The sequence below is a fragment of the Gastrolobium bilobum genome, unplaced genomic scaffold (assembly GCF_033153095.1).
Source record: "Gastrolobium bilobum isolate Gb01-03AN ecotype WA unplaced genomic scaffold, APGP_CSIRO_Gbil_v1 utg2195, whole genome shotgun sequence".
NCBI lineage: Eukaryota > Viridiplantae > Streptophyta > Magnoliopsida > Fabales > Fabaceae > Gastrolobium > Gastrolobium bilobum.
This window is the reverse complement of record NW_026895782.1, coordinates 93839-116840: the sequence shown is the minus strand read 5'-3', so window position 1 is coordinate 116840 and position 23002 is coordinate 93839. Positions and strand designations below refer to the sequence as shown.

Here is a 23002-nt window from a genome sequence, read left to right as displayed (position 1 = left end):
CGTTTACTTCATATTAAATGATTTAATTTAGTTGAATGCTATTTTGGAATGGTGACCATTTCATACCGAAAGAGCGAATGAAATTCTTGTTTGGAGCTTTTGCCCCCATGTTTACCAAAAAAACAAAAACTAGCAAATGAAATTATATCATATAAATTATGGGTTGTGTTTATCCCATAAATTATTGACATGATAAACATTAAACATAAATCATCTAATGATGCCAACTTCTTTTATTTTTAAAATTTAGTCACTATCGTCACTACTCTTTTATTAATTATTGTTTTTACTTGGACAATTGTAATTACGTGCTAGTACTTTGCGAGTGGGTGAAGTTGGTTGTCACTGGAGGACTACACCTTACAATTTACAACCACGAAAAGATTGCAACATGGGATCCACCACGGATGGAATAATAGTAACTTTAGCTGTGCGATAACATCCTAATCTTTAATGGACAGAGGGAAAAAAAGTCAAATATTCTAATAATATAAGAAATAGTTTGCCTTTTCAAATAATCAAAAATAAAAAAGTTTGTATTTTTTTTTTCCTTTTAATAAGAAAGTAGTTGAAATCTCTACCTAATAAAATCACAAATATACATAGACAGAAAGACGAAGCCAAATAGAGGAAAACTCAATGGATGACAAATATGGTCATAATATATTCCTTAATTATTTTTTAATAATATTAAATAATTAAATAAAATCTAAAAATGAATGCTAGCTCAGAGCAGGATTTAGAAAATAATTAGTGTTACCGAATGTTGAAAACCCCGCAAGTCCAGCCGAAAATAAATCCAAATCTAGCCAAATTTATGACTCCTGATGAGCCAAATAGCGTATCACACTATAGATAAGCCATATTACTTATCTGAAGCATGTATAAGTAGGTTGGCTTATCCTTCTGCTTATAAAATATAAATACAAAGGCATGATTCCATATCATCTCGTTCTCGCTCACGCTATTTAAACTGTCTGATACCATTATTTCGTCGCTTCACATATTTCTTCTCTCTTTCCTCGTTTTCTCTTTCTTCATCTTCTTCAAATCCCTAGCCCCCTTTTCTTGTATAAATACTCCAACCACAAGAGCTCCAACACAGGAAAAGCTAGAGAGAGAAAGTAGAGCGAGAAAATACTGAAACCCTCCCTCGACGTTCTCGTTCTGCTTCGACACCTCTCGATCTGTGCCAAGGAATCTCTGGCAGGTGAGAACTCCTTAACCCTCGCATTTTGTCATCTCTAGCATAATTTTCTCTCCAATTAACTGCTCCATGTGATTGTGATGTGTTTATATATGCATATTTTGACGAATTTGTGGTTTTTGATGCATCTGTCGTTCAATTCTATGTTTCGATGCTCAGGTATTGTTGATCTATTTGGTTCCAGATCTTTCGGGTGGTTTTTGGTTTAGCTCTTGGGGGCACCGTCATGTCTTCGCTCAGCAGAGAGCTGGTTTTTCTTATACTTCAGTTCCTCGATGAAGAGAAATTTAAGGAGACTGTTCACAAGTACCATAGTTTCCTGAAATTTATATTTATTTCATGTTATTATTTCCCTTTTTCTATTTGTTAATTTATATATATATTTTTATTTTGTATGTGAATTTGTGAACGTGGAGGTTGGAGCAAGAATCAGGATTTTTCTTTAACATGAGGTATTTCGAGGACATGGTGACTAATGGGGAGTGGGATGAGGTGGAGAAATACTTGTCTGGTTTTACGAAGGTGGATGACAATAGATACTCCATGAAGATCTTCTTTGAGATACGGAAGCAGAAGTACCTAGAAGCTTTAGACAAGTAGGTTACCGTGATATTCGTCTGTGTTACTTTTTCTGATTTGCTTAGCCATTTTCTTTTTTATTGTTTGGAAATTTAATGAGAAAAATGTTGCAGGCAAGATCGAGCTAAAGCGGTGGATATTTTAGTGAAGGACTTGAAAGTATTTGCGGCATTTAATGAAGAGCTTTTTAAGGAAATCACACAGCTGTTGACTTTGGATAACTTTAGGTTTGGATTGGAGCCTTGGATTTTATGTTTTGGTGCCTGGTTTATTCTTCTTTTTTCCTGGCTTATAACGTGGATTTTATGAATTTGCAGACATAATGAACAGCTATCTAAGTATGGAGATACAAAATCCGCTAGAGGAATAATGCTGGCTGAACTGAAGAAATTAATAGAAGCTAACCCTCTGTTTCGTGATAAGCTTCAGTTTCCTACCTTGAAGAACTCCAGATTGCGGACTCTAATTAATCAGAGGTTATTAAAAACATTTATCTTATTTATGTCAATATAATCCATTCCGTGATAAGTTTGTTGTTGCTCACATTTTTATTTATTTATTGACTTGCAGTTTAAATTGGCAGCATCAACTTTGTAAGAACCCAAGGCCTAACCCTGACATAAAGACCCTTTTTGTAGATCATAGTTGTGGCCAACCAAATGGAGCACGGGCCCCATCCCCTGTTACCAATCCCTTAATGGGTGCTGTCCCAAAGGCTGGAGGTTTCCCACCACTTAGTGCTCATGGTGTAAGTAAACCAACAGGATATAATTCTTCTATGATTCACTAGTAATGGCTTTCCATACTTATGATTCTGTTTATACATTTTATAGCCATTTCAGCCCACACCAGCTGCTCTTCCGACTTCCCTTGCTGGATGGATGGCTAACCCATCTCCTGTCCCACACCCTTCAGCCTCTGCAGGACCCATAGGTTTGGCTGCAGCTAACAATGCAGGTAATCTCACCACAAGTGGCTGTTTTTGAGTGTTTCTAGTAACACATGGCCCGAGACTTGACATTAGTTCCATGCTTGCTATGTATGGTTATTATGAATTATGAATTATCAATATGATTGCTCGTGATGGAGAAAACAGATATAATTTTCAATAGCAGTTTTAAGGATTTAAACCTGAGAAAGGCATCAATTTGATAGAGATACAGTTGTGGTTAGCTTATGACACCATTTAGTGAAGTTGGAGTGCGCGCTCCATATTTAACCAAACTGATTTTATTTTGCCCTTTTTGGCTTTCTACTCTTGCTAATGGTAGCAGCTATTTTAAAGCGACCCAGAACTCCCCCTACCAATAACCCAGCTATGGACTATCAATCTGCAGATTCAGATCATGTATTGAAGAGAACAAGACCTTTTGGCATATCAGATGAAGTACAGTACTTGCATTCTATTTGCTCCTTTGTCTTTCTTATTCAATTTAAAAATGAAAGTTCGAATCTTGTTATTATACTTAAGAATGTTACCCTCTGATTTTGATTGTTGTGTGTGCGTGCACTCATTGTGTCTGTTTTATATGACATTTTATTAGGAGGAGTAGGTGGCATTTCAAATTGCCTGCTAGTATCTTACTAATAACAATTTTTTTGGCATATTGGCACACTGACCTTAATGTACCATCGCCATTTTATGTTACTATGATTATGCTGATCAGTTTTTATAATTGGATACTGATTCTTCAATCGTCGAATTGTGAAGAGAAAAATAAATTAGCATTTCAGTATTGCCTTGAAGTGTCCTTAGTTTTGTGTTTTCATACATTCCTTTTTTATGACAAAATTGTATTAACTTTTTTGTTCCTGTTTTCAAAATTAAAAAACTTTTGAAAATGTGATTTGGATAACAATTTTGCAGACTAGTTTGTATGCAAACTGAGAACACAACTAAGTAACTAGTATGTTTTGCTGGTTCTCTTTCAAAATTAGTTTAATTCCAGAAATTAATAAGTTGCATTTATGTAGGGAATAGAAATTTTTTCTATACACTCTAGTCAGGGGCAATGGTAATTCATATAACTTATATTGAATGGACTAGGGTGTGTTGCTTATATGCTCTCCTTGCTATCTAATGCAACTTGTTTTTCAATTTTAAATTCTCATGGTTTTTTCTTCCTACATCCTGAAGCATATACCAGCTGATTAGAGTGATAGTTCATTGTATATAACTGGTCTCTGTTTATGTATTTTAGCAGGTCAGTAATCTACCAGTAAATTTGCTACCGGTTGCATACTCTAACCAGAGCCATGGTCAGAGCTCCTATTCCTCTGATGACTTGCCCAAGACTGTCGTCATGACTCTCAGCCAAGGTTCAATTGTCAAGAGTATGGATTTCCATCCACTTCAGCAAATTCTACTTCTTGGTAAGGCTTTTTTGGTGTGTATGTGAATGAGGTCTTGATAATTTCTTCAGTTTCTGTATGTTAGTTATCTTTCTGTTTTATTTGTTCATTTATTTATTTATTTGTTGATGATTAGTTGGAACAAACATGGGCGATGTCATAGTGTGGGATATAGGTAGCCGTGACAGGATTGCTCAGAGAAATTTTAAGGTCTGGGACCTTGGAGCATGCTCAGTAGCTTTACAGGTGTGGCTCTCAAAATAGTTGTGAACATTGCATATTTATTGGTTATTTTTTAAGACAGCTTGTCATGTGGTGATAACAAATTCCCTGATTCTTATCTAGGCATCTCTTTCCAATGATTACTCAGCATCCGTTAATCGTGTGGTGTGGAGTCCTGATGGAACACTTTGCAGTATGTTCTATTGAGTTTTTTCCCTGTGTATTGCTTATTCACTAATGAGTTCTGATGATGTTTCTGCTGTTTGCCTTACATACAAATTTGTAAGGAATTAAAGTTCGATTTATCCTTGTTGATACTTCAGGTGTTGCTTATTCTAAACATATTGTGCACATATATTCCTATCACAGCGGGGATGATCTTAGAAATCACCTAGAGGTTTGTTTGTCTCTCTAAAGTCAATTAGATTTTTTATAAGCTTATCATTTGTCTATTATATTTATGGCTATTCCTGTTTATATAGAATGCAAAAGGCCTGTAACTTATCTGTGTGATATATAGCTGCTTACTCAGTTTTTGTGGCTCAGATTGAGGCTCATACTGGCAGTGTCAATGATCTTGCTTTTTCTTTCCCAAACAAACAGCTTTGTGTTGTAACCTGCGGAGAGGATAGGGTCATCAAGGTTGGTTTATCATATATTTTTTAATAGATCCCAATGAAAAAACATTTTAAAGAGTTCAAGGTTTGCAGGTATGGGATGCAATTACTGGTGCAAGGCAGTTTACTTTTGAGGGTCATGAGGCACCTGTATATTCTGTATGCCCTCATCACAAAGAAAATATTCAGGTAATAATTGATATTGTGTGTGTTCATGAGCTGCCTAAACTTAGTGGGATTGGAAAGGGGAAAAAGGAAAGAGAAAATTTGTGCACGGAGCAGTTAGACAAACTCAATAAAAAACAAGAAAATAGTGGTTACTTTTGAAGTAACAATCTAGCCAAAACGCCTGCATGTGCAAGGGACAGACAAAAATCTTGTACCTTTAAATCATTAAACGTCAATATATATTCTACATGTTTTTTGTATGTGAATATTTTAGTTTTAAGAGGGCTTACATGTGGACTATTAATTATCTGAAATTATGTCCATTCAATATGTTGTGGGTGATGTTTTTGTACTCACAAGCTCCTTCTAGTTCTTGCCTTTGAAATGTGGAAAAACATGAAAATGCAGAATAGCAAATGTGCTTGTTCTTCATCTTTACATGTTTGCATGCGCATTTGTGTTTGTATCTCTAAAATCTTATTTGTTCCTGAACTTGGTTTTTAAAAAGTATATTTTTTTTTGGGGGAGGGTTGCGGGGTGGAAATTCTTAATGGAATTTTCTATTTGAATAAAATGTCTGTAATTCAATTTAAAGGTATTCCTGGCTGAATTAATGTTCCTCTATTATGAGGATACTTGTTACCGGTTGGCAGACCAGTGTTCTTTACCACACCCAAAATAATAAATGTGAATAATGATTTCAAGCTCTATTTGGGTTAATTCATGGGATTTGTCAATTCTCAAATGAGCCATTTAGTGGTTATACTTGATCAATAATAGCATCACAATACAGAAAAAATATCTTTAGATCTGGAATCTTGTGTGCTTGTAATATTTTTAAATTTGTTGGAAACCCTTGGCCTTGATTAGAAAATATTCTTTTTCATTCTAGATTATTTTGGTTCACATATCATTCTCTTGTGATATTGTAAAGTTCCAACTATGTTCTGATATGACTGTGCAGTTCATCTTCTCAACTGCAACTGATGGAAAAATAAAGGCATGGTTGTATGATAACGTGGGTTCTAGGGTTGATTATGATGCACCTGGCCATTCATCTACCACAATGGCATATAGCGCTGATGGAACAAGGTTCATACATGAACTTTTTGCTTCTTTTTGTCTCCTTTTTCTGTCTGATGCATGAAGTTGTGGTTTAAAATTTTTCTTAATGGTTCATAGATTGTTCTCATGTGGTACAAACAAAGAAGGGGAGTCATTTCTAGTGGAATGGAATGAAAGTGAAGGAGCTGTGAAGCGTACTTATCATGGTCTTGGGAAGAGATCTGTAGGTGTTGTTCAATTTGATACCACCAAGAATCGGTTCTTAGCTGCTGGTGATGAATTTATGATCAAATTCTGGGACATGGATAATACAAACTTGTTGACAAGTGTTGATGCAGATGGAGGATTACTGGTAATTATTGTCTTGGCAATCTTTTTTTTTATCTGATGATAACCTCATTAATACATGTCTTTGAAACCTGTAGGCTTCTCCCTGTATTAGATTTAACAAGGAAGGAATACTGTTGGCTGTCTCCACAAATGACAATGGAGTTAAAATTTTAGCAAATACAGAAGGAATTAAGCTGCTTAGGACAGTGGAGAATCGTACATTTGATGCTTCCAGAGTTGCTTCTGCAGCTGTTGTGAAGGTAAAGCTATTCAAATATAGTTAATCTACTGCAAGTACATTTTCTGAATCCTTCATGTTAATGCAGGCACCTACTATTGGTGGTTTTCCTTCTACCAATGTAAATGTTGGAACAAGCCTTGCTGATAGATCTCCTCCAGTAGCATCCATGGTTGGGATTGTGAGTTTTTCCGCATATCTATTATTAATCTGTCAGTGAAAGTGGATTGCAACTTTTTTGAGTTGTGTTTAATCATATATATTGTCTTTGTCTTTGTAGAATAATGATTCTCGAAGTTTAGCTGATGTCAAACCCAGAATTGTTGATGAAGCTGTGGATAAATCCAGGATTTGGAAGCTGACGGAAATTAACGACCCATCACAGTGCCGCTCCTTGAAACTTCCTGATAGTTTATCATCAATGAGGGTATGATCTGACATTTAAATTGTATTTGTTCTTCATTTTCTTTTGGCATGTGAAGCAGATCAATGCATGCATTCTCTGCTTGCCTATTGAATTACAACATTTCAGCAAAGTAAATAAATAACCTGTTATATTGCATGTAGTATACATGTGTATTCTTTGTCATACAAAATTTTCCGTCCAGATAATATTACTGTTTGCAAGTATGTGTTCAATTTTTTTGTACTAGGGTATTCCCCTCCCTTCCCTTTTGTTTTTTCTTTCTATTTTTTCAATCATTTGAATTTTAAAATTGACTCAAAATGGAACAGTATCCTATTTTTTATTTTTTTACAGATGTCAAATGGTGGTGCTGGAAAATTTCCTTTCTTAACCATTATAAACAAATATGGAGTTTTAGGAAAAGCAGTAGAGATGAAAGGAGGGGAATCCAATTTCTAAGAGACTATAAATACAAAACATAACGCAGGGTTTGAGCCACTGTGTCCAATCACATTAGACACAGTGCAACCACTAAATAACTGCTTATACTAGGAGGTTGAAACTGTCTTGACATCTGCCTAATTAGAGACAGTTATTTTGATTAATGATTGTGTTGTATGTGGCGTTTACTTTTTCCTGTTAACGTGTTTGTCAAACTGATGAGAGTATTAGTTGGTATGCAACAACTGCAAAAATCATGAGAAATGGCCAAGCAGAAGGGAAATCTTGTAGGCAGGCAGGAAGTACACCACTAGGACCATCCAAGGAAAGGAAGCAATAATACATCCAGTTTTCCAGTGTATATAAATACTAATATAGTCCCAAAATAGATCATAATTACAAAAAAAAATTCCCTAACCCTAAAAGATGTCGTTTTGGAGTCATAGGAGATAAATTCTCTCGTGATAGGAGAAACAATAAACCATATATATAAACTTTGGTTTGACCACGCCAAGTCTTTTGTATATTACATATAACTTGAATCACTTCACATAATCAAACTCCTAAAGCAGCAAATGTTTATAGCCCGCCGGCCCGCCCGCTTATCTGAGTTCTTTTAGATGCATGAAACTTATTATAGGTTTATGATATCTATTTGACTGATTAGACATTTTGTATACTATTTCAGGTTTCTAGGTTAATTTATACAAATCAAGGGGTTGCGATTTTGGCTTTGGCAGCAAATGCCGTTCACAAGCTTTGGAAATGGCAGAGAAATGATCGGAATGCTTCAGGGAAGGTAATGAAGCATCTGTAATACATGGTGTTATTTACATTTCATCGTGTTAATTGACATAAGATTGTTATTGAAAATAATCTCTTGCACAGGCCACTGCAAGTATTCAACCACAACTATGGCAACCATCTAGTGGAATATTGATGACTAACGATATAAGTGATACTAACCCGGAGGATGCTGTGTCATGTTTTGCACTCTCAAAGAATGACTCGTATGTTATGTCTGCATCAGGGGGGAAAATTTCCCTATTCAATATGATGACATTCAAGGTATATATGGCTTTCTTTTTGTATGTTTCTATATTTAAATGTAGTAGCTAAAACAGTAGGTTTTGTAGCTAATTATTTTTATTAAAAAATTCAGTTTACTGGTTATTTAAATGTATTGAGCTAAGCATCTTTTTGATAGTTTATTATTGTATTCCCAGAATTCAGCTTATTTTGTCTTTTATTTTTTGGGTTGTATTATATATTGTGATTGCATTAATTTCTGCAAATCCTAACTCTGCAGACAATGACTACTTTCATGCCGCCACCACCAGCTGCTACATTTCTTGCATTTCACCCTCAAGACAACAATATTATTGCTATTGGCATGGAGGACTCTTCCATTCAAATTTATAATGTCCGAGTGGATGAGGTATTACTCTGCAAAGTCTAAAGCTGTCAGTCAAGTTTCATAAATTGATTTTTTATTAAAAAATTGACATTAGCCTCTTTTTTTTATTTTTTTCCCCATGTCTAAAGATATCAATTTAGTATCATACATCGTTGGTTTATAAATTTTTTTGACATTGGCCTTTTTCTCTTTATTTTGGTTCCACCAAGGTAAAAATAAAGCTAAAAGGTCATCAGAAGAGAATTACCGGTCTTGCTTTTTCTCACGTTCTAAATGTGCTTGTATCATCTGGAGCTGACTCTCAGGTAAGGAATTTTAACTTGCAACTCTTGCTATGAGTGAAGCATTTCCAATGACAAAAGTCACCTTTAAGGTTTAATGCCGTGACAGGCCAGAGACGTTTAATGGTCATAGATTTTGTGTTTACCTGAGATTTCATATGGATTGTGTGTTCGCATCTGTGTGTTTCTTTTAGTAATGGTCTTTCAGCATTATTTCACTGGAGTCATTTGCGATTTTATTTATTTTGTTAATTTGATAGTAATTGTGAAGGCATCACTCGTTGGAGAATAATTCTTTAGAATGACTGCTTGTGGAAGTATGATGTTGATAATCATTATAAGTTATTGACCGCGTATATTAAGTAGAAATAAGAATGCATTCAAATTTATTTTTTTATGCCCAACAGATATGTGTTTGGAGCACAGATGGATGGGAAAAGCAAGCAAGTAAATTCCTGCAAATGCCCAGTGGACGAACCCTGGCACCTCTTGCAGATACACGTGTCCAATTTCATCTAGACCAGACACATTTACTGGCTGTTCATGAAACTCAAATAGCCTTATATGAGGCACCGAAGTTAGAATGCCTAAAGCAGGTGTGCCAGTTATATATAAACTGAATTTATGCGTTTGTTTGCTTTGGTCTGGTGGAGGGCTTGTATGCTATCTCCATTTCAATGTGATCTTTAGTTTAAGCATTCAAACTTACGTATTCTGGAACTTCATTTTGTATGATTAGTGGTTGCCTCGTGAAGCTAGTGGTTCAATCACACATGCTGCATATTCGTGTGACAGTCAGTCAATATATGTAAGCTTTGAAGATGGAGGTGTTGGCGTTCTTACTGCCTCATCGCTCAGATTAAGATGTAGAATAAATCAAACTGCTTATCTCCATCCCAACCCAAGGTGCGTTTTATTATTAGGTGTAATGAGAGAGCTGTTGGTAATTTTCTTTTCTCATATCTAACAAATTTCTTTTGACAGCTTGAGAGTGTATCCCCTTGTGATTGCTGCACATCCCTCCGAACCCAATCAGTTTGCATTAGGACTTACCGATGGTGGAGTACATGTCCTTGAACCGCTAGAATCCGAAGGAAGATGGGGTTCTCCTCCTCCAACTGAAAACGGTGCTGGGCCTAGCGCTATTTCAGGTGCCACTGCTTCAGAGCAACCCCAAAGGTGACGGTGCAATATGTAGTACTTTATTGTATCTGATCCCGCCCCCTGGCGCCTCCATTCACTTTGCAAGGGGAAGCTGCGGAACTTGGGTGTTTATAGTTTAGGATAAATCAATTGAATCAATCACCTTCTTAGTGGCTTCCTAACCAAGTTCTGCTCCGTGGGATTGTCAGAGTATGTTTACTCATCTAGGATTATTACCGAAGTTAATGTAGTGTAAATTCGGCTGGGGCAGAGCAGAGAGGAGGAACATGTTATTATTATTTATTTATTTTTTGTTTTCCTTTTTGGTTGGCCCCGCCCTTTATTTGCGTAGATTTTTATAGCTAGTGAACTAGTCTTCATAGTTTTTTTTTTTTTTTTTTTTTTTTTTTCAAGCTAAAATTAGCTACTCGATATTCAGTTGTGTTTTATTTTTACCCTCTATGCAAGGATTCTTTTAGAGCTACTTTTACGAGTGGTTGAATGCTTCTATGAAATGAAGCTACCGCTAATGGATCTTTTAGATCTGCTTTTGGTTTATTTAGATTCTTTTCACCTTGTTTTTTTTTTTTTTTTTTTTTTTTTTAGTTTTTGCAATAATGTTTAAAACATGGAGTATGTGATATTTTATTTTTACAAAAATGGATGAGCTAAATATTTGTCTTAGAATTTCCCATTTTAAACAACTGGCACGTGTAAAATCACATGAAATGTGAAATGTCAAACTTGTAGAATTAGAAATAATGATTTAATATTTTTATTTCCTATACACATAAAAGTATGTTATATAGAGCCATATAAAGAGAAAAAAAAGAGAAAGTAGAGTTTTATATATTTTTATGTGTAAGAAAATAACTTTATTTTTTATAAAATTAAATCCTAGAAATAATCACTATAATTAATTAATGTACCTCAGTGACCTCGTCTCAGATTTGAACAGATATCAAGCATTAATAACTACTGGTAAAATTAGATAAAAAAAGTGAACCAAGTTAGTTTAACTGTCAACTGTTTCATTCGATTGATCGAGAATGACATCATAAAAGTAAATAGACCCGTAATATGAAGAGTTTTTTTTAATACATAATGAATTACGATTGGGTGTAAAATATTATTATTTTTGAAAAAGATTTCATGGTAAAATTGGTACATCCAATTTGACTAATTTTGATCAGTTTTGATGAATGCCGCCAATTCGATTTTGCAACTCAACTATAATTGATTAAGCATTCAGTTTGTGATCAAATCACCAAGATTGTCTAGTTCTATAACACAATGACAAAAGCAGGTTCATTCGTTAATTCACGTCATCTTCTACCATGTTCTAATAACGATTGTCCTAAAAAATCTTACAGTTTGACGCTGTCTTCTTCAATGAGAATTAGATGGTAACTACCAAAACAGAATAATAGTTTCTCTGCAAAGCTCGTTTTCGATTACTTTTCTGTTCAATATATTTCCAAAATTACAAAAAAAATATCCTTGCGACAAATCTCAAATTTCCACCCTAGTGCAACCCTATCCGGGGACCATATCCCTCATAAAGCAAACAAGTTGCAATGGAGTTCAGTTGTACGGCTTGCTAATTTTTCCTATAGCACCGAAGTCAATTACCAACATAACCACGAACGGGCATCACTTGGTGGTTGAACTAACTGTGTACAAGCATCAAGCATACAATATCTAATATATGCAGATAGCAACCCCTGAGTTGGTTCTGCCTCTGTATCATCAACTAACTGTTTGGGTCCTTACCAAGTATCAGTAATCCAGAAGCAGTGCCCTTCCCTCCTAAAAAGCAGACTATTCCATAAGTTCGAAGAACATGGGATCTGATCTGGTTGACATTACAACTAATTCCGCCTTCGACCAGACTTTCTGTTTCTCTTACTGCTTCCTGGAGAAGATTGCTCATAAGCCACTGGTAAGACTGTTCCCTCCTTGATTCCATTTGAATCTGACATCTTATCAATTGTTTTTTGTGCTTCTAGAAAAATCTTGATATCTCTAATCTGTTTGTATCATCATTTAAGCATCACAGAACAACAAATTTGGAAAACTTCTATACAAAGAATTATTGAAGGTAGTGTTAATACCTGTTCCTCCAAATCAAGTATCCTCTCATTTATCAATTTTATTGATGCAGCTTCCCTAAATGATCACAAATTTACACATGTACCCAGAACTTGGTGCAGTAGTAAATCAAATTTAAGCTAATCAAAAAAATAGAAAAGAATATATACCTCTCTTCAGCTTCTTTAACCTTCTTTCGCCAAATTTCTTGATTTTTTATGAGCTTCCGATTGACCTAAGGGCAGAAAGATATGGCTAAATGACAGGGTTCAAGCAAACCACAAATCAAATGCCAGTAGAAAAGTTACCTCAGCAACGGCATTTCTTTCTTCTGTACACTTTTCCAGTTCATTTTGGAGATCCTGCATTCCAGAAGTCGCAGCTTCCTCCACTGCTTCAGATATGGAACTTTCCACTTTACTTTTTGCCTCTACTAGTAATGATTCATAATACTAAAACAAAAAAATGGTATTAAGGTTAATCAGATTTCACAAACAAGTCATCAAAAGATCAATAAATAGAGAGTATCATAACAATTGTCCCAAAGCCTTTCATCATGAGTGAAAGCAAACTGATTCAATGATCCAAATCCCAACTACACTGGCAATTACATCACTTCCGATGACATTTCTGGAACTGGTAAATTTCAGGTAACGTTGATAACAGTCTATAGTTCTATACATCCAATAAGGACTCCAGTTTACAGAATTATTTAAATCTATCAGAGAAAGAATTTTAAGGACATCAGAGTTAACTCACTTGTCTTTGAGTCTCTAACTGTGAGGCAAGAAGACGGTTGTATTCATCCACAATCTGTTCTCATGTTTAACAATTAATCAATGACCATCCATGGGAAAGAAAAACGAAAAATTTAGAGCAAGATGCTAACTGCTGCAGGATCAAGATACATCTAGCACCATATAATAAACAACAACCAAATGTTTGACATTGGGCCATGAAATGATGTTGAACTTCATATCATATGTGATTGCTTTTTTTCCATTTGTTCCCCATTTTATCGAATAACCCTATGGGTCTATGCCTATAAGACAGTATATGCACTGAGTATTTTACTCAAAGAGTCCAGTGTCAGTTATAGCAAACAAAATGATACCAGAGATGCGTAAGTTTTTGTTTCAGACTAGTCTTTCAAGCTTGTTTTAGCATAAATAAAAGATAAAAAGACATTTCACCAAAAAAAGAAAAGATAAAAAGAAATTCAGGAGTTTAATTTATGAGAAACATACTGCTTCAACTTTACTGCCGAAAAGGGCCCCATTAATTCCTAAATCTTCACGGCATTCACAAATACCACAATCTCCTTCAAGCGACATACAGCGAAAATTTGTCTCCTCCAACTTGCCATCAATTTTAGACTGGTTCTGGTTCAGTCGATGGACATAACTGTCACCCACGTAATCCCAAATTTGCTGAGTTTTGAAATCAAGAGAATAGCAATGCTGAGTATCTTTCCAATGCCGAATAGCATGTCCTTCTTTATATCTAGATAAAAAAGAAAAATCATGATATTAAAGTCTTCCCTGACAAAACAAAAGCATGTAACCTATTATCAAGGACACAAAATTGTGATTGTTTAATGTATTAATTAGGAGCTTTTGTACACAAGTTATTAGTGAAAATTGAAGAACTAATACTTATGGTACCTTCCACATCCAACGAATCCACAAATCATACAAATCCAGAGATCATCTAATGTTCCACAAACAAAACAGGTTGGCTTCTCATCCTGTTGCTGACAGAATTGACACACCTACGATATAAACATCATAAAGCTCTTTACGATATAATTCTCTGTCAATATAATAATCCTTCCATGCGCACTCCCAATAATACCACTACATACTGGAAGTTCCAGCATATTAAGGGTGTGTTTGGATATATATATTTTAAAAAAATGCTTTTATGATATAGCTTATATTATAACTTTTCTCATAAGCTACTCTATAGCTTATGAAAAAAGCACTAAAATTCCTTTTCTGGGTTTCAGCTTTTTCTTGAAAAACTTGTTTATCTTAAATTTTTTTAGAAATATTTTTTAATTAAAAAGCATTTTTTTTTTATAAAAAAAAAAAGCACAAACAAACGGGCCCTAAATACAAGTATACAACATAAAACAGTCTAACTACAAATAAAACACTGATGATATGCTTGCATTACAATTCATATGAAGTCATTCTATCTGTAATCATATATGCAGAGATGTATAGGACACTCTAATTTCCTTCCTCCCTCATTACTGAGAAAATCAAATGAACAACACATTCATGTATTCCAGCTTCTTAAAATCAATAATTAGGGGGGCAAATACAATGACTGGATTTTGATATGTGGAATGTGCAATAATAAGAGTCTAATTTCATACTACAAAATCAAAGAATGCATCTTAAGACATGAATTTGAGCTGATGCAAGATCAAAACATTTTGGCTATTTTTTTTTCTAATACCTTTTCATCATGCATTTTGGTACTTAAAGTGTGAGATCATGTATTAACATGATGATAAGATGTCTAAGCAAAATTAGAATATACTCTCAACTTCCAAAGATAATTGATACGGGTCGTCCAATGAAAGTGTATTCAAGAAAGAAGTATAGAAGCATGATGGTTCATGCTGAGTCAGCAACAAATCAGTTAGGGAAGGAATATTCCAGAATAGAGATAACAGAAGTTAGTTAAGCATGGGTGGCTCGGATATGAAGTATAAGAAGGATATCGGGCGACATCTTTGGTCTGGGAAACACTGTGCTTGGCTGGGAGAGACTAGAGCCTCTCTTTGTGCTCTAGAACCACTGTAACTCTTGTATTCCTTTAGTTTACTCATTAGGGACTCTGTGGTTGCTGGATATTGGTGTTTGTATTGATAATCATTTGCTATTAATAAAAGGACCTTTCTGTTTCTCCATTAAATTCTTCCCTGTTCTAATCAAGACCTATCAGTAATCCATGAGAAGTATAAGCTTCAGAATTCTATCCAATTAAATCCTTAAATCTTGATAAATCACAGGAGCTTAAGGCAACCTGAATACAACAATGATGAATTTCAAGTTTACAGAGGAAAACGAACTGCGAAAAGTGCAAAGCTTTTGGACTCATATGGAAGGCAAATTAATACATGTTAAATGCAAATTAACCTCAAGATCGTATCATAGTTAGCCTATCCAATCCCAAAACAAATTTATCAACATGAATGACCAAGCTTCTCATCAAGTATCAAGATCATCTTCCTGGTACCCATAATGCTCTAAGTATTAAGGTAAAACTAACATGTCAGCACAATAGAATTACCTAAACCAACCAAAATAACAAGTGCAATAAAATGTTGAAACAAGATTTGAAGGAACGAAGAACCTGCTCACCTGGCAAGACAAGTACGTCCACTTTGAGACACAAGGACATTGAAATGAGTGGTCACAAAGCGTTGTTAGTATTCCACTTGTATCTTGGTCCAACCTCTCTAGCATTAAAACAGTAAAACAGGAGACAGATATCATAAACATCATTTCACAAGATTATCATCGCCACGGACAAATTGAAAACAGAGAGAGAGAAAAAAAATAAAAAAATAAGAGGCTGCACTCAAAACACAAAGTCACAGCAAATACAAATGTAACTCACCAAGGCAAACTGGGCAAGTTGGTATTTCTGTACAACCTACAGGAGGAGTCCCGGAAACTTCTGCATATTCTGAGTATTCCACCGAAAGCAAAAATAAAATATGGCACACCTCAGCCTAAATTTTGATCATCATTTGAAAAGTGAGAGAGAGAGAGAAATATTAAGCAAGACAAAGTAATTTGAAACTTGAAAAGCTATTGACCACATTCACATATAAGCATACAGATTTACCTCGCCAGGAGAAAACTTCTTCCCATTGAAATCGCTATAAATTCCATCAGCAGCGAATTGATCAACAAACTTGATCAACACACTATACCGATCTTCCATCCCATCGTTCCTGTTCAGTTAAACGGACAATTGCAACTGAGAACAATTTTTATTTTTTTCCCATCAAAATGAACAATTAATGTTAAGATATGACTTAGGGTTTTCTTGCTTAAAACTGCCGTTTAATATATTATATTAGTAAGGTTTGAGCAACACAATAATATGAATTTGAAAGTTAAGTAATCGATCACGCTACCTGATGAAGAGAAGATGATCGAGGTGGTCGAGGTGGGGACCACAGAATCGAATGAAGTCGTCGAAGGAGAGGTAGTTAGGGATGGCGAGGATGAAAACGAGAGAGGAATGAGAGTTAGGGCTTGGGATCGAAGAGTGCGACGCGCTTCTGAACAAGTGGAGTACGCCTCTACGTTCGCTGAATTTAGGGTTCGATTCGGATTGGGATTGGGGAGCTGAGAAGATGAGTTGGGGATCGATAGGGTGCTCGCTCTCCACTGAGTGAACTCGGAGGAAGAACATCGCGGACTCGCTCGAATCGGAATTCACAACTCGCTGGAGAATATCAGAATTCAGAAGACCAGTGTGTGTCCAAATTGTGAATTTCAAAAATTAAAGGGGTCAAATCAAAATGTAATAATTGTCGGTTTCGCACACCATGAACTATACTATATAACCTTTTCTTACCTTTCTCCCTTAGGTATGGTTATTTTATTTTATTTTTTGATGAAATGATAGGAAAGTGAGGTGGAAATTTTTTTCTTCTTCTACGTAATTTTGTCTTATGTGGAAAACGTTTTACATTTTTTTTTTAAATTTCAATTCAATTGTGAAGAAGAAAGTTCACCTCATTTCTTGGGAACAGTATAAGTTAACTTACGAACACTTAAAATGAATATAATAGTTTTGAATACTTTCTATTAGGTTATGTATTTAATTTTTATCAATATATTTAGAAAAAAATCAATTTTTTATATGCTATCGTGTTAGGTTAATTTTTAAACTTAAATATTTTAATCTATATTCAATAACTACTTAATTACTAAGCTAATTCTTTATTAAGAAAATTTAATTTTGATTAACAAGTATACATGGACTCCTTTATTAATGAATAACATAAGACTATTGCTTACCCAAAAAAAAACATAAGCTTATTTGAATTAATGAAAAAATAAATTAAAAGTTGATAAAAACTTGACTCTTTTTATATTAACTTTTAGAGTGGTGCGTGCTGGCTTTCTATGTTGCACTGACATCGACACGGGACACAAGACACAATACTATGACACGTTAATTTTAAAAAATGTTAAATTTTAACACGATAAATATATATAAGAAAAAGTGTACGTCATTTTTTTGATTTCCCAAGGTATCCTCCAGCCGACAGCTGAAGACTAATCCTTTCGAGGCAGGAGATCACATTAAGGGCTTGTTTGGTGTGACGTATAAGGATGATAGTATAAGCTTATACTATACGTTATGACATTTTCAGTTGTTTGGTGAGATCATTGTATAGTATAAGCTTATACAACACAATCCTTTAATACATCGAAATGATGTATAACTTAATTCGGCCTAAGGGTGAGGGATAATGCCTGATAAGATATTGATGTATTAACATCGTTGACCAATGTAATCTCAAAATTTAATATATTATTTTAATATTAATCTATTAAAATAAAAATTAATTTTTCAACATATTAATTTTAAAAATATTGAATATTTTATTTTTATAAAAATTAATTTATATTTTGGACACACTGATCAATAAATATTTTTAAAAATTATAAAAATATTTATTTTTATTATATATAGTATTGTACAATGCATTACCAAATACTAGATGATATTATCTTATACAATATATTATTTTATACAATACCATGCCAAACGCTGGATAATATTAAAATTCAATCAGGTCTTATATAATCAGGCCTTATACTATCAGGCCTTATCTATACTATGCACCAAACATGCCCTAATTGGGTAAACCTTTGCCAACAAAGTCTTCTCCTTACACACAGCCAGGAATCGAACCCTTGTCAGTATGCTTAAGGAACTCAGCTATCTACCAACTGTGTTGGGCTTTGTTGGTAGTGTATGTCATTTTAAATAACATAAGTTCTGTCATTTCATAGATATAAAGAAATAAAACTCACACCTTTATTTTTCTATCTTTATTTTTCAGTGGATCCACGCCTTTTGTGTCAATAAAATGACACACATGTTTTCCTCTATATAATATAATTTACATTTAATGCATATAACAGCCCATAATATGTCATATAATCAATCAAATATTTAAAGTTCATAACATAAATATAAAGCAAGAATAATTTTCCATGACTTGTTAATTTTTCATGTCAAATTTCATAATAGAAAACATTTAATTTATAAATTAATTTTTTATATTTAGTTAAAAAAATAAAATAAAATAAAATTTGGATCTTCATGAACGTTGACTGCGTGTCCTAAAATATTGATTGTGTGTCAGAGCATGTCCGTGCTTCATAGCTAGTATACACTCGAACACAAAACAACAATGTCATAGTTTATTTTAATTTTTTTTACCAAAGGAATAAATTATTTGTCTAACTCTCTTTTTATGCCTATTATATTTTTATTTTTCTCGTTAGATCATAATATCAAAATTATAAATCAATAATCAACTGTATTGAAAGAAGTAGATAAAATAGGTATAGAAATATTGACATAATATCCTATTCATTAGACTAAAATCCTCGAGAGCTTAATTCTAGAAAATATCTAACTTTTGTTGCAAAAATGGAGTATTTAATGACGGCTGACTTGTGACTAGGTCTGGTCTATCCCTTCTTTATATACAAAAAAGCTAACTGCATATTCACATTTCTAATATTTAAAAGCATATGATAAAATCAGAATATATATGTTAAAAATGAAATAAAGTTAAGTATAATTAAATAATAAAAATTTCGTTTATATATATATATATATATATATATATATATATATATATTAAAAAACATGTATGAAATATTTGCACATATGGATACTTAACCAAAACTATATACAAAATTAAGATATTGAAGTTTAAAGTTGTAATAACTTTTCAGGCGTTATGAGTGGACAAGGATGTCAGCACGTCCCGTTCAGCCGACCGCGTCGTATTAATAAAAATCTTAGGAAGCTAAATAGATTTGCCCGTTCATTACGCGGTTTTGCAATCTCTGCCTTGCCTTGTCTTGCTTTTCTCTCCCTCTGTCTCCTCTTTCTCTCTCTCTCTTCTCTTTCTATCAAAACTTCTAACATACTCTTCCAGCACACAACAGAGCACGCAGCTCTGCATTTTTTCATCTCAACACCTATCCCATCCCAAGTCAACAGATCTACCATTCTGGCTCACAAGTCACACACACTCTCTACTCTATTCACGACCAGGTAAGGTAAAAACTCAATCCCCCACTTGCAAAAAAAGTCTCAATTTTGATCTCAATTTCGCATACCCATTATTTTTATTATTGTTTTACGCGTTCCCAATGGCATCGAGCACGATCCGCAAGGCTATTGGGGTTGTGAAGGACCAGACAAGTATCAGCATAGCAAAAGTTGCTGGGAATTTGGCTCCAGACCTTGAAGTGTTGGTTGTTAAAGCCACTAGCCATGAAGAAGTCCCCGCTGATGACAAGTATGTCAGAGAAATCATCGGTTTCACATCGTATTCGAGGAGCTACGTCAATGCTTGTTTGATCACCATTTCCAAGAGGCTCAGCAAGACACGTGATTGGATCGTGGCCGTTAAGGCACTCATGCTTGTTCACAGGCTTTTGGTTGATGGGCACCCTGTGTTTGAGGAGGAGATTGTGTTCTCAACTCGCAGAGGGATGAGGGTTCTCAACATGTCTGATTTCAGAGACGAGGCGCATTCCAGTTCTTGGGATCATGCTGGTTTCGTGAGGCTTTATTCATTGTATCTTGACGACAAGGTTGAGTTTGTGGCGTATCAGAGGAAGGTGAAGGGGGGTGGGGTTGAATCTGGTGGTGATGGTGAGTTTAAGGATGAGTTTGGTTCTGGGATGGGTAGGAGGACCAGTTCATATGGGGATGTGAATGATTCATTTGGTGGAAGAGAGCGTCAGAGTCAGAAAACTGAGGTTACCCCTGTGAGGGAAATGAGAGCTGAGAGGGTTTTGGAGAGGTTGAAGCATTTGCTGCAGATTCTTGATCGTGTATTGGGTTGTAGGCCAAGTGGTGCTGCAAAGAATAATAGGCTAGTGCTGGTTGCGCTTTACCAGATTGTGAAGGACAGTTTCAAGCTATACGCAGAAATATGTGATGTGTTGGGGGTGTTGCTCGATCGGTTCATGGAGATGGAGTATGCACATTGTGTTAAGGCCTTTGATTCTTATGTCGCTGCTGCCAAAATGATGGATGAGCTGATAGGTTTCTATGGTTGGTGTAAGGATGTGGGAATTGCAAGGTCATCAGAGTACCCTGAAGTTCAGAGAATTACTGATAAGCTTCTGGGGATGCTTGAGGGTTTCTTGAAGGAGATGAGTAATAGGCCAAAGAGCCCTGAGAAGAACATAGAGGTGAAGGTAACTGTCAAAGAGACAGAGACAGAGCCAGAGCCAGAGCCATATATCAATGAGGTGAAGGCTCTTCCAGCACCTGAGAATTTCACACCTCCACCACCACCTTCAGTTCCCAAGCCTAAGCCAGGTCCTTCCCAACAGGAGACAAGTGATTTAGTGAATCTAAGAGATGATGGCATTTCAGCTGATGAGCAAGGCAATAAACTAGCTTTGGCATTGTTCTCCGGACCTGCAACTGTTAGGACAGAAGGTTCATGGGAAGCATTTCCTTCAAATGGGGAATCTGAAGTGACTTCGGCGTGGCAAACACCGGCTGCTGAACCTGGTAAAGCAGATTGGGAATTGGCATTGGTAGAAACTACTAGTAATTTGTCAAAGCAGAAGGCTGATTTGGCAGGTGGTTTTGATCCACTGCTACTGAATGGAATGTATGATCAAGGGGCTGTGAGGCAACATGTGAGCACAACTCAGTTGAGTGGTGGAAGTGCTAGTAGTGTTGCACTGCCTGGACCTGGTAAGAGTGCTACCCCAATTCTGGCATTGCCTGCTCCGGATGGGACAGTCCAGGCCGTAGGACCACAGGATCCATTTGCAGCATCCCTCTCAGTGCCACCACCTTCATATGTGCAAATAGCAGACATGGAGAGGAAGCAGCATTTGCTTGTGCAGGAACAACAGCTATGGCAGCAATATGGGAGGGATGGGATGCAAGGTCAAGTTGGTTTGACCCGGGTTGCTGGTGGATCTGGCTACTATGCTTCTGTCCCGCAACCTATGATTCCTTATGGAATGCCACAATTTGGTGGGATAGGGCAACCCGGAGGCTATTACCATCCACCTTATTGAATTTGAATTGGCTCTCCTGTTGAGGGACTTGTTTTGTTGTGCCAAACTTTGTTTTTTCACGGCTACATGGAGCTGTCCGGAATATCTGAGTCTCTTTTTTTGTTTGTCTTTGCGTTTGGTACATATACTTAAATGTTCAAAAAATGTTTGAAGAGTTCCTTACTTCGAAAGTTATATCCGATATATATAAATTATAATAATATGAATGTTATGTCCTTATCTTTTCTCGTACTTCACTTTCTGTCATGTAATTTTGACCCAATTCTTATTTTCTTCTAATATCAAAGTAAGATGACTCAGATCCTCTAGTGTCAAGTGTTATCTGTCTTCTCCGTAACTTAAAAGTTTTATATAACCATATAATATATACCACATGGGCCACTAGACCAATTCACCAACATTATGGAGTAGGGGGTTCTTTTCGCTCTGTTTATGTTAATGTTATGGAGCAGACTATCACCATTGACGGTGTCAAGGAGAAGCTATGCTCTGGGTAAGCTGGGACCTTCTGATTGCGTTGTGATGCCCTGTTGCTTGTTCTTGAGTGTCATCATTTTTTAATTGTATATTTTGGTTTGGTGGAACAGAATTGCGGCTTTGATTATGCTTCACACCTGAACCTCGATGCTTGAGCGCGTTTTTGCCCTGGCTGATCCCATTATCACCCTTAAATCGCATTTCTTTCCAAACTGCTCTCATGGACGGGCTTGGAAGAAAATCTTTTTACTTATGTTTTTCAATTAACTTATTTTTTGTTTAAAGCAGTTTAATAATTAGAATTTTTGTAAAATAAATTTAAAAAAACAACTATTTTCATAAAATTGTAATCAGATCCATCCATGCTATTAAGCTCGAAGCTAATCGACTAAAATTCACTTCTTGTTATATCAAACATATGTAAAGGAATTACTTTATCCAGATTTTTTTTTAAAATTTCTTTCCGTTCTTAACAGGTTTAATCTATTCCTTTATTTTCTCACAAGGAAACAGAACATTAAAAGCAAACTTCTGTGTCGGTAGAAGATAAAATTAACAAACGAGAGAAGTAAGGACGTAAACATATCCAATAAAAACAAAAAGCGAATATTATTGATTAATTAATAT

The 23002-nt window shown here is 35.3% G+C and overlaps 3 protein-coding genes across 5 annotated transcripts; 2 read left to right on the top strand and 1 right to left on the bottom strand.

Moving 5' to 3' along the window:
- Window positions 1–1019: 1019 nt before the first annotated feature.
- Window positions 1020–10876, top strand: LOC133295940 (topless-related protein 4-like). 3 transcript variants are annotated; one of them, XM_061494877.1, is made up of 26 exons: window positions 1020–1210; window positions 1367–1513; window positions 1624–1803; window positions 1900–2013; window positions 2104–2262; window positions 2357–2534; window positions 2620–2743; window positions 3061–3173; window positions 3991–4159; window positions 4275–4384; window positions 4484–4553; window positions 4684–4757; window positions 4907–5002; window positions 5071–5166; window positions 6110–6237; window positions 6328–6562; window positions 6636–6800; window positions 6867–6959; window positions 7059–7205; window positions 8314–8424; window positions 8514–8693; window positions 8935–9063; window positions 9252–9347; window positions 9731–9919; window positions 10063–10229; window positions 10308–10876. In XM_061494877.1, exons 2-26 carry the CDS (start codon window positions 1434–1436, stop codon window positions 10504–10506), a joined length of 3402 nt encoding a protein of 1133 aa, XP_061350861.1. In that variant the 5' UTR covers window positions 1020–1210; window positions 1367–1433; the 3' UTR covers window positions 10507–10876. The 3 variants fall into 3 exon arrangements, with proteins under 3 accessions (XP_061350861.1, XP_061350860.1, XP_061350859.1); XM_061494876.1 differs by having other exon boundaries at window positions 3058–3173; XM_061494875.1 differs by having other exon boundaries at window positions 3058–3173; window positions 3988–4159.
- A 1056-nt stretch (window positions 10877–11932) lies between these two features.
- Window positions 11933–17122, bottom strand: LOC133295900 (BRAP2 RING ZnF UBP domain-containing protein 1). The gene is made up of 11 exons (XM_061494805.1): window positions 16720–17122; window positions 16425–16533; window positions 16194–16308; window positions 15935–16032; window positions 14222–14328; window positions 13805–14060; window positions 13317–13370; window positions 12866–13009; window positions 12728–12792; window positions 12581–12635; window positions 11933–12496 (listed from the first exon to the last, which is right to left on the bottom strand). The coding sequence occupies exons 1-11, from the start codon at window positions 16998–17000 to the stop codon at window positions 12338–12340; spliced, it is 1443 nt and encodes a 480-aa protein (XP_061350789.1). The 5' UTR covers window positions 17001–17122; the 3' UTR covers window positions 11933–12337.
- A 2568-nt stretch (window positions 17123–19690) lies between these two features.
- On the top strand, window positions 19691–22205 carry LOC133295880 (putative clathrin assembly protein At2g25430). Its single transcript, XM_061494760.1, has one exon. The coding sequence runs from the start codon at window positions 19997–19999 to the stop codon at window positions 21896–21898; it is 1902 nt and encodes a 633-aa protein (XP_061350744.1). The 5' UTR covers window positions 19691–19996; the 3' UTR covers window positions 21899–22205.
- The last annotated feature ends 797 nt before the right edge of the window (window positions 22206–23002 follow it).

Coding starts and splice junctions, on each gene's coding strand:
- LOC133295940 (XM_061494875.1), top strand. CDS start 1,434: ATGTCTTCGCTCAGCAGAGAGCTGGTTTTTCTTATACTTCAGTTCCTC. Junction 8,694..8,934: donor TCAATATGATGACATTCAAG/GTATATATGGCT, acceptor CTAACTCTGCAG/ACAATGACTACTTTCATGCC. Junction 10,230..10,307: donor TATCTCCATCCCAACCCAAG/GTGCGTTTTATT, acceptor TTCTTTTGACAG/CTTGAGAGTGTATCCCCTTG.
- LOC133295900 (XM_061494805.1), bottom strand. CDS start 17,000: ATGTTCTTCCTCCGAGTTCACTCAGTGGAGAGCGAGCACCCTATCGAT. Junction 16,033..16,193: donor AACTTGCCCAGTTTGCCTTG/GTGAGTTACATT, acceptor TTTTAATGCTAG/AGAGGTTGGACCAAGATACA. Junction 13,010..13,316: donor AGTTAGAGACTCAAAGACAA/GTGAGTTAACTC, acceptor TTTTTGTTTTAG/TATTATGAATCATTACTAGT.
- LOC133295880 (XM_061494760.1), top strand. CDS start 19,997: ATGGCATCGAGCACGATCCGCAAGGCTATTGGGGTTGTGAAGGACCAG.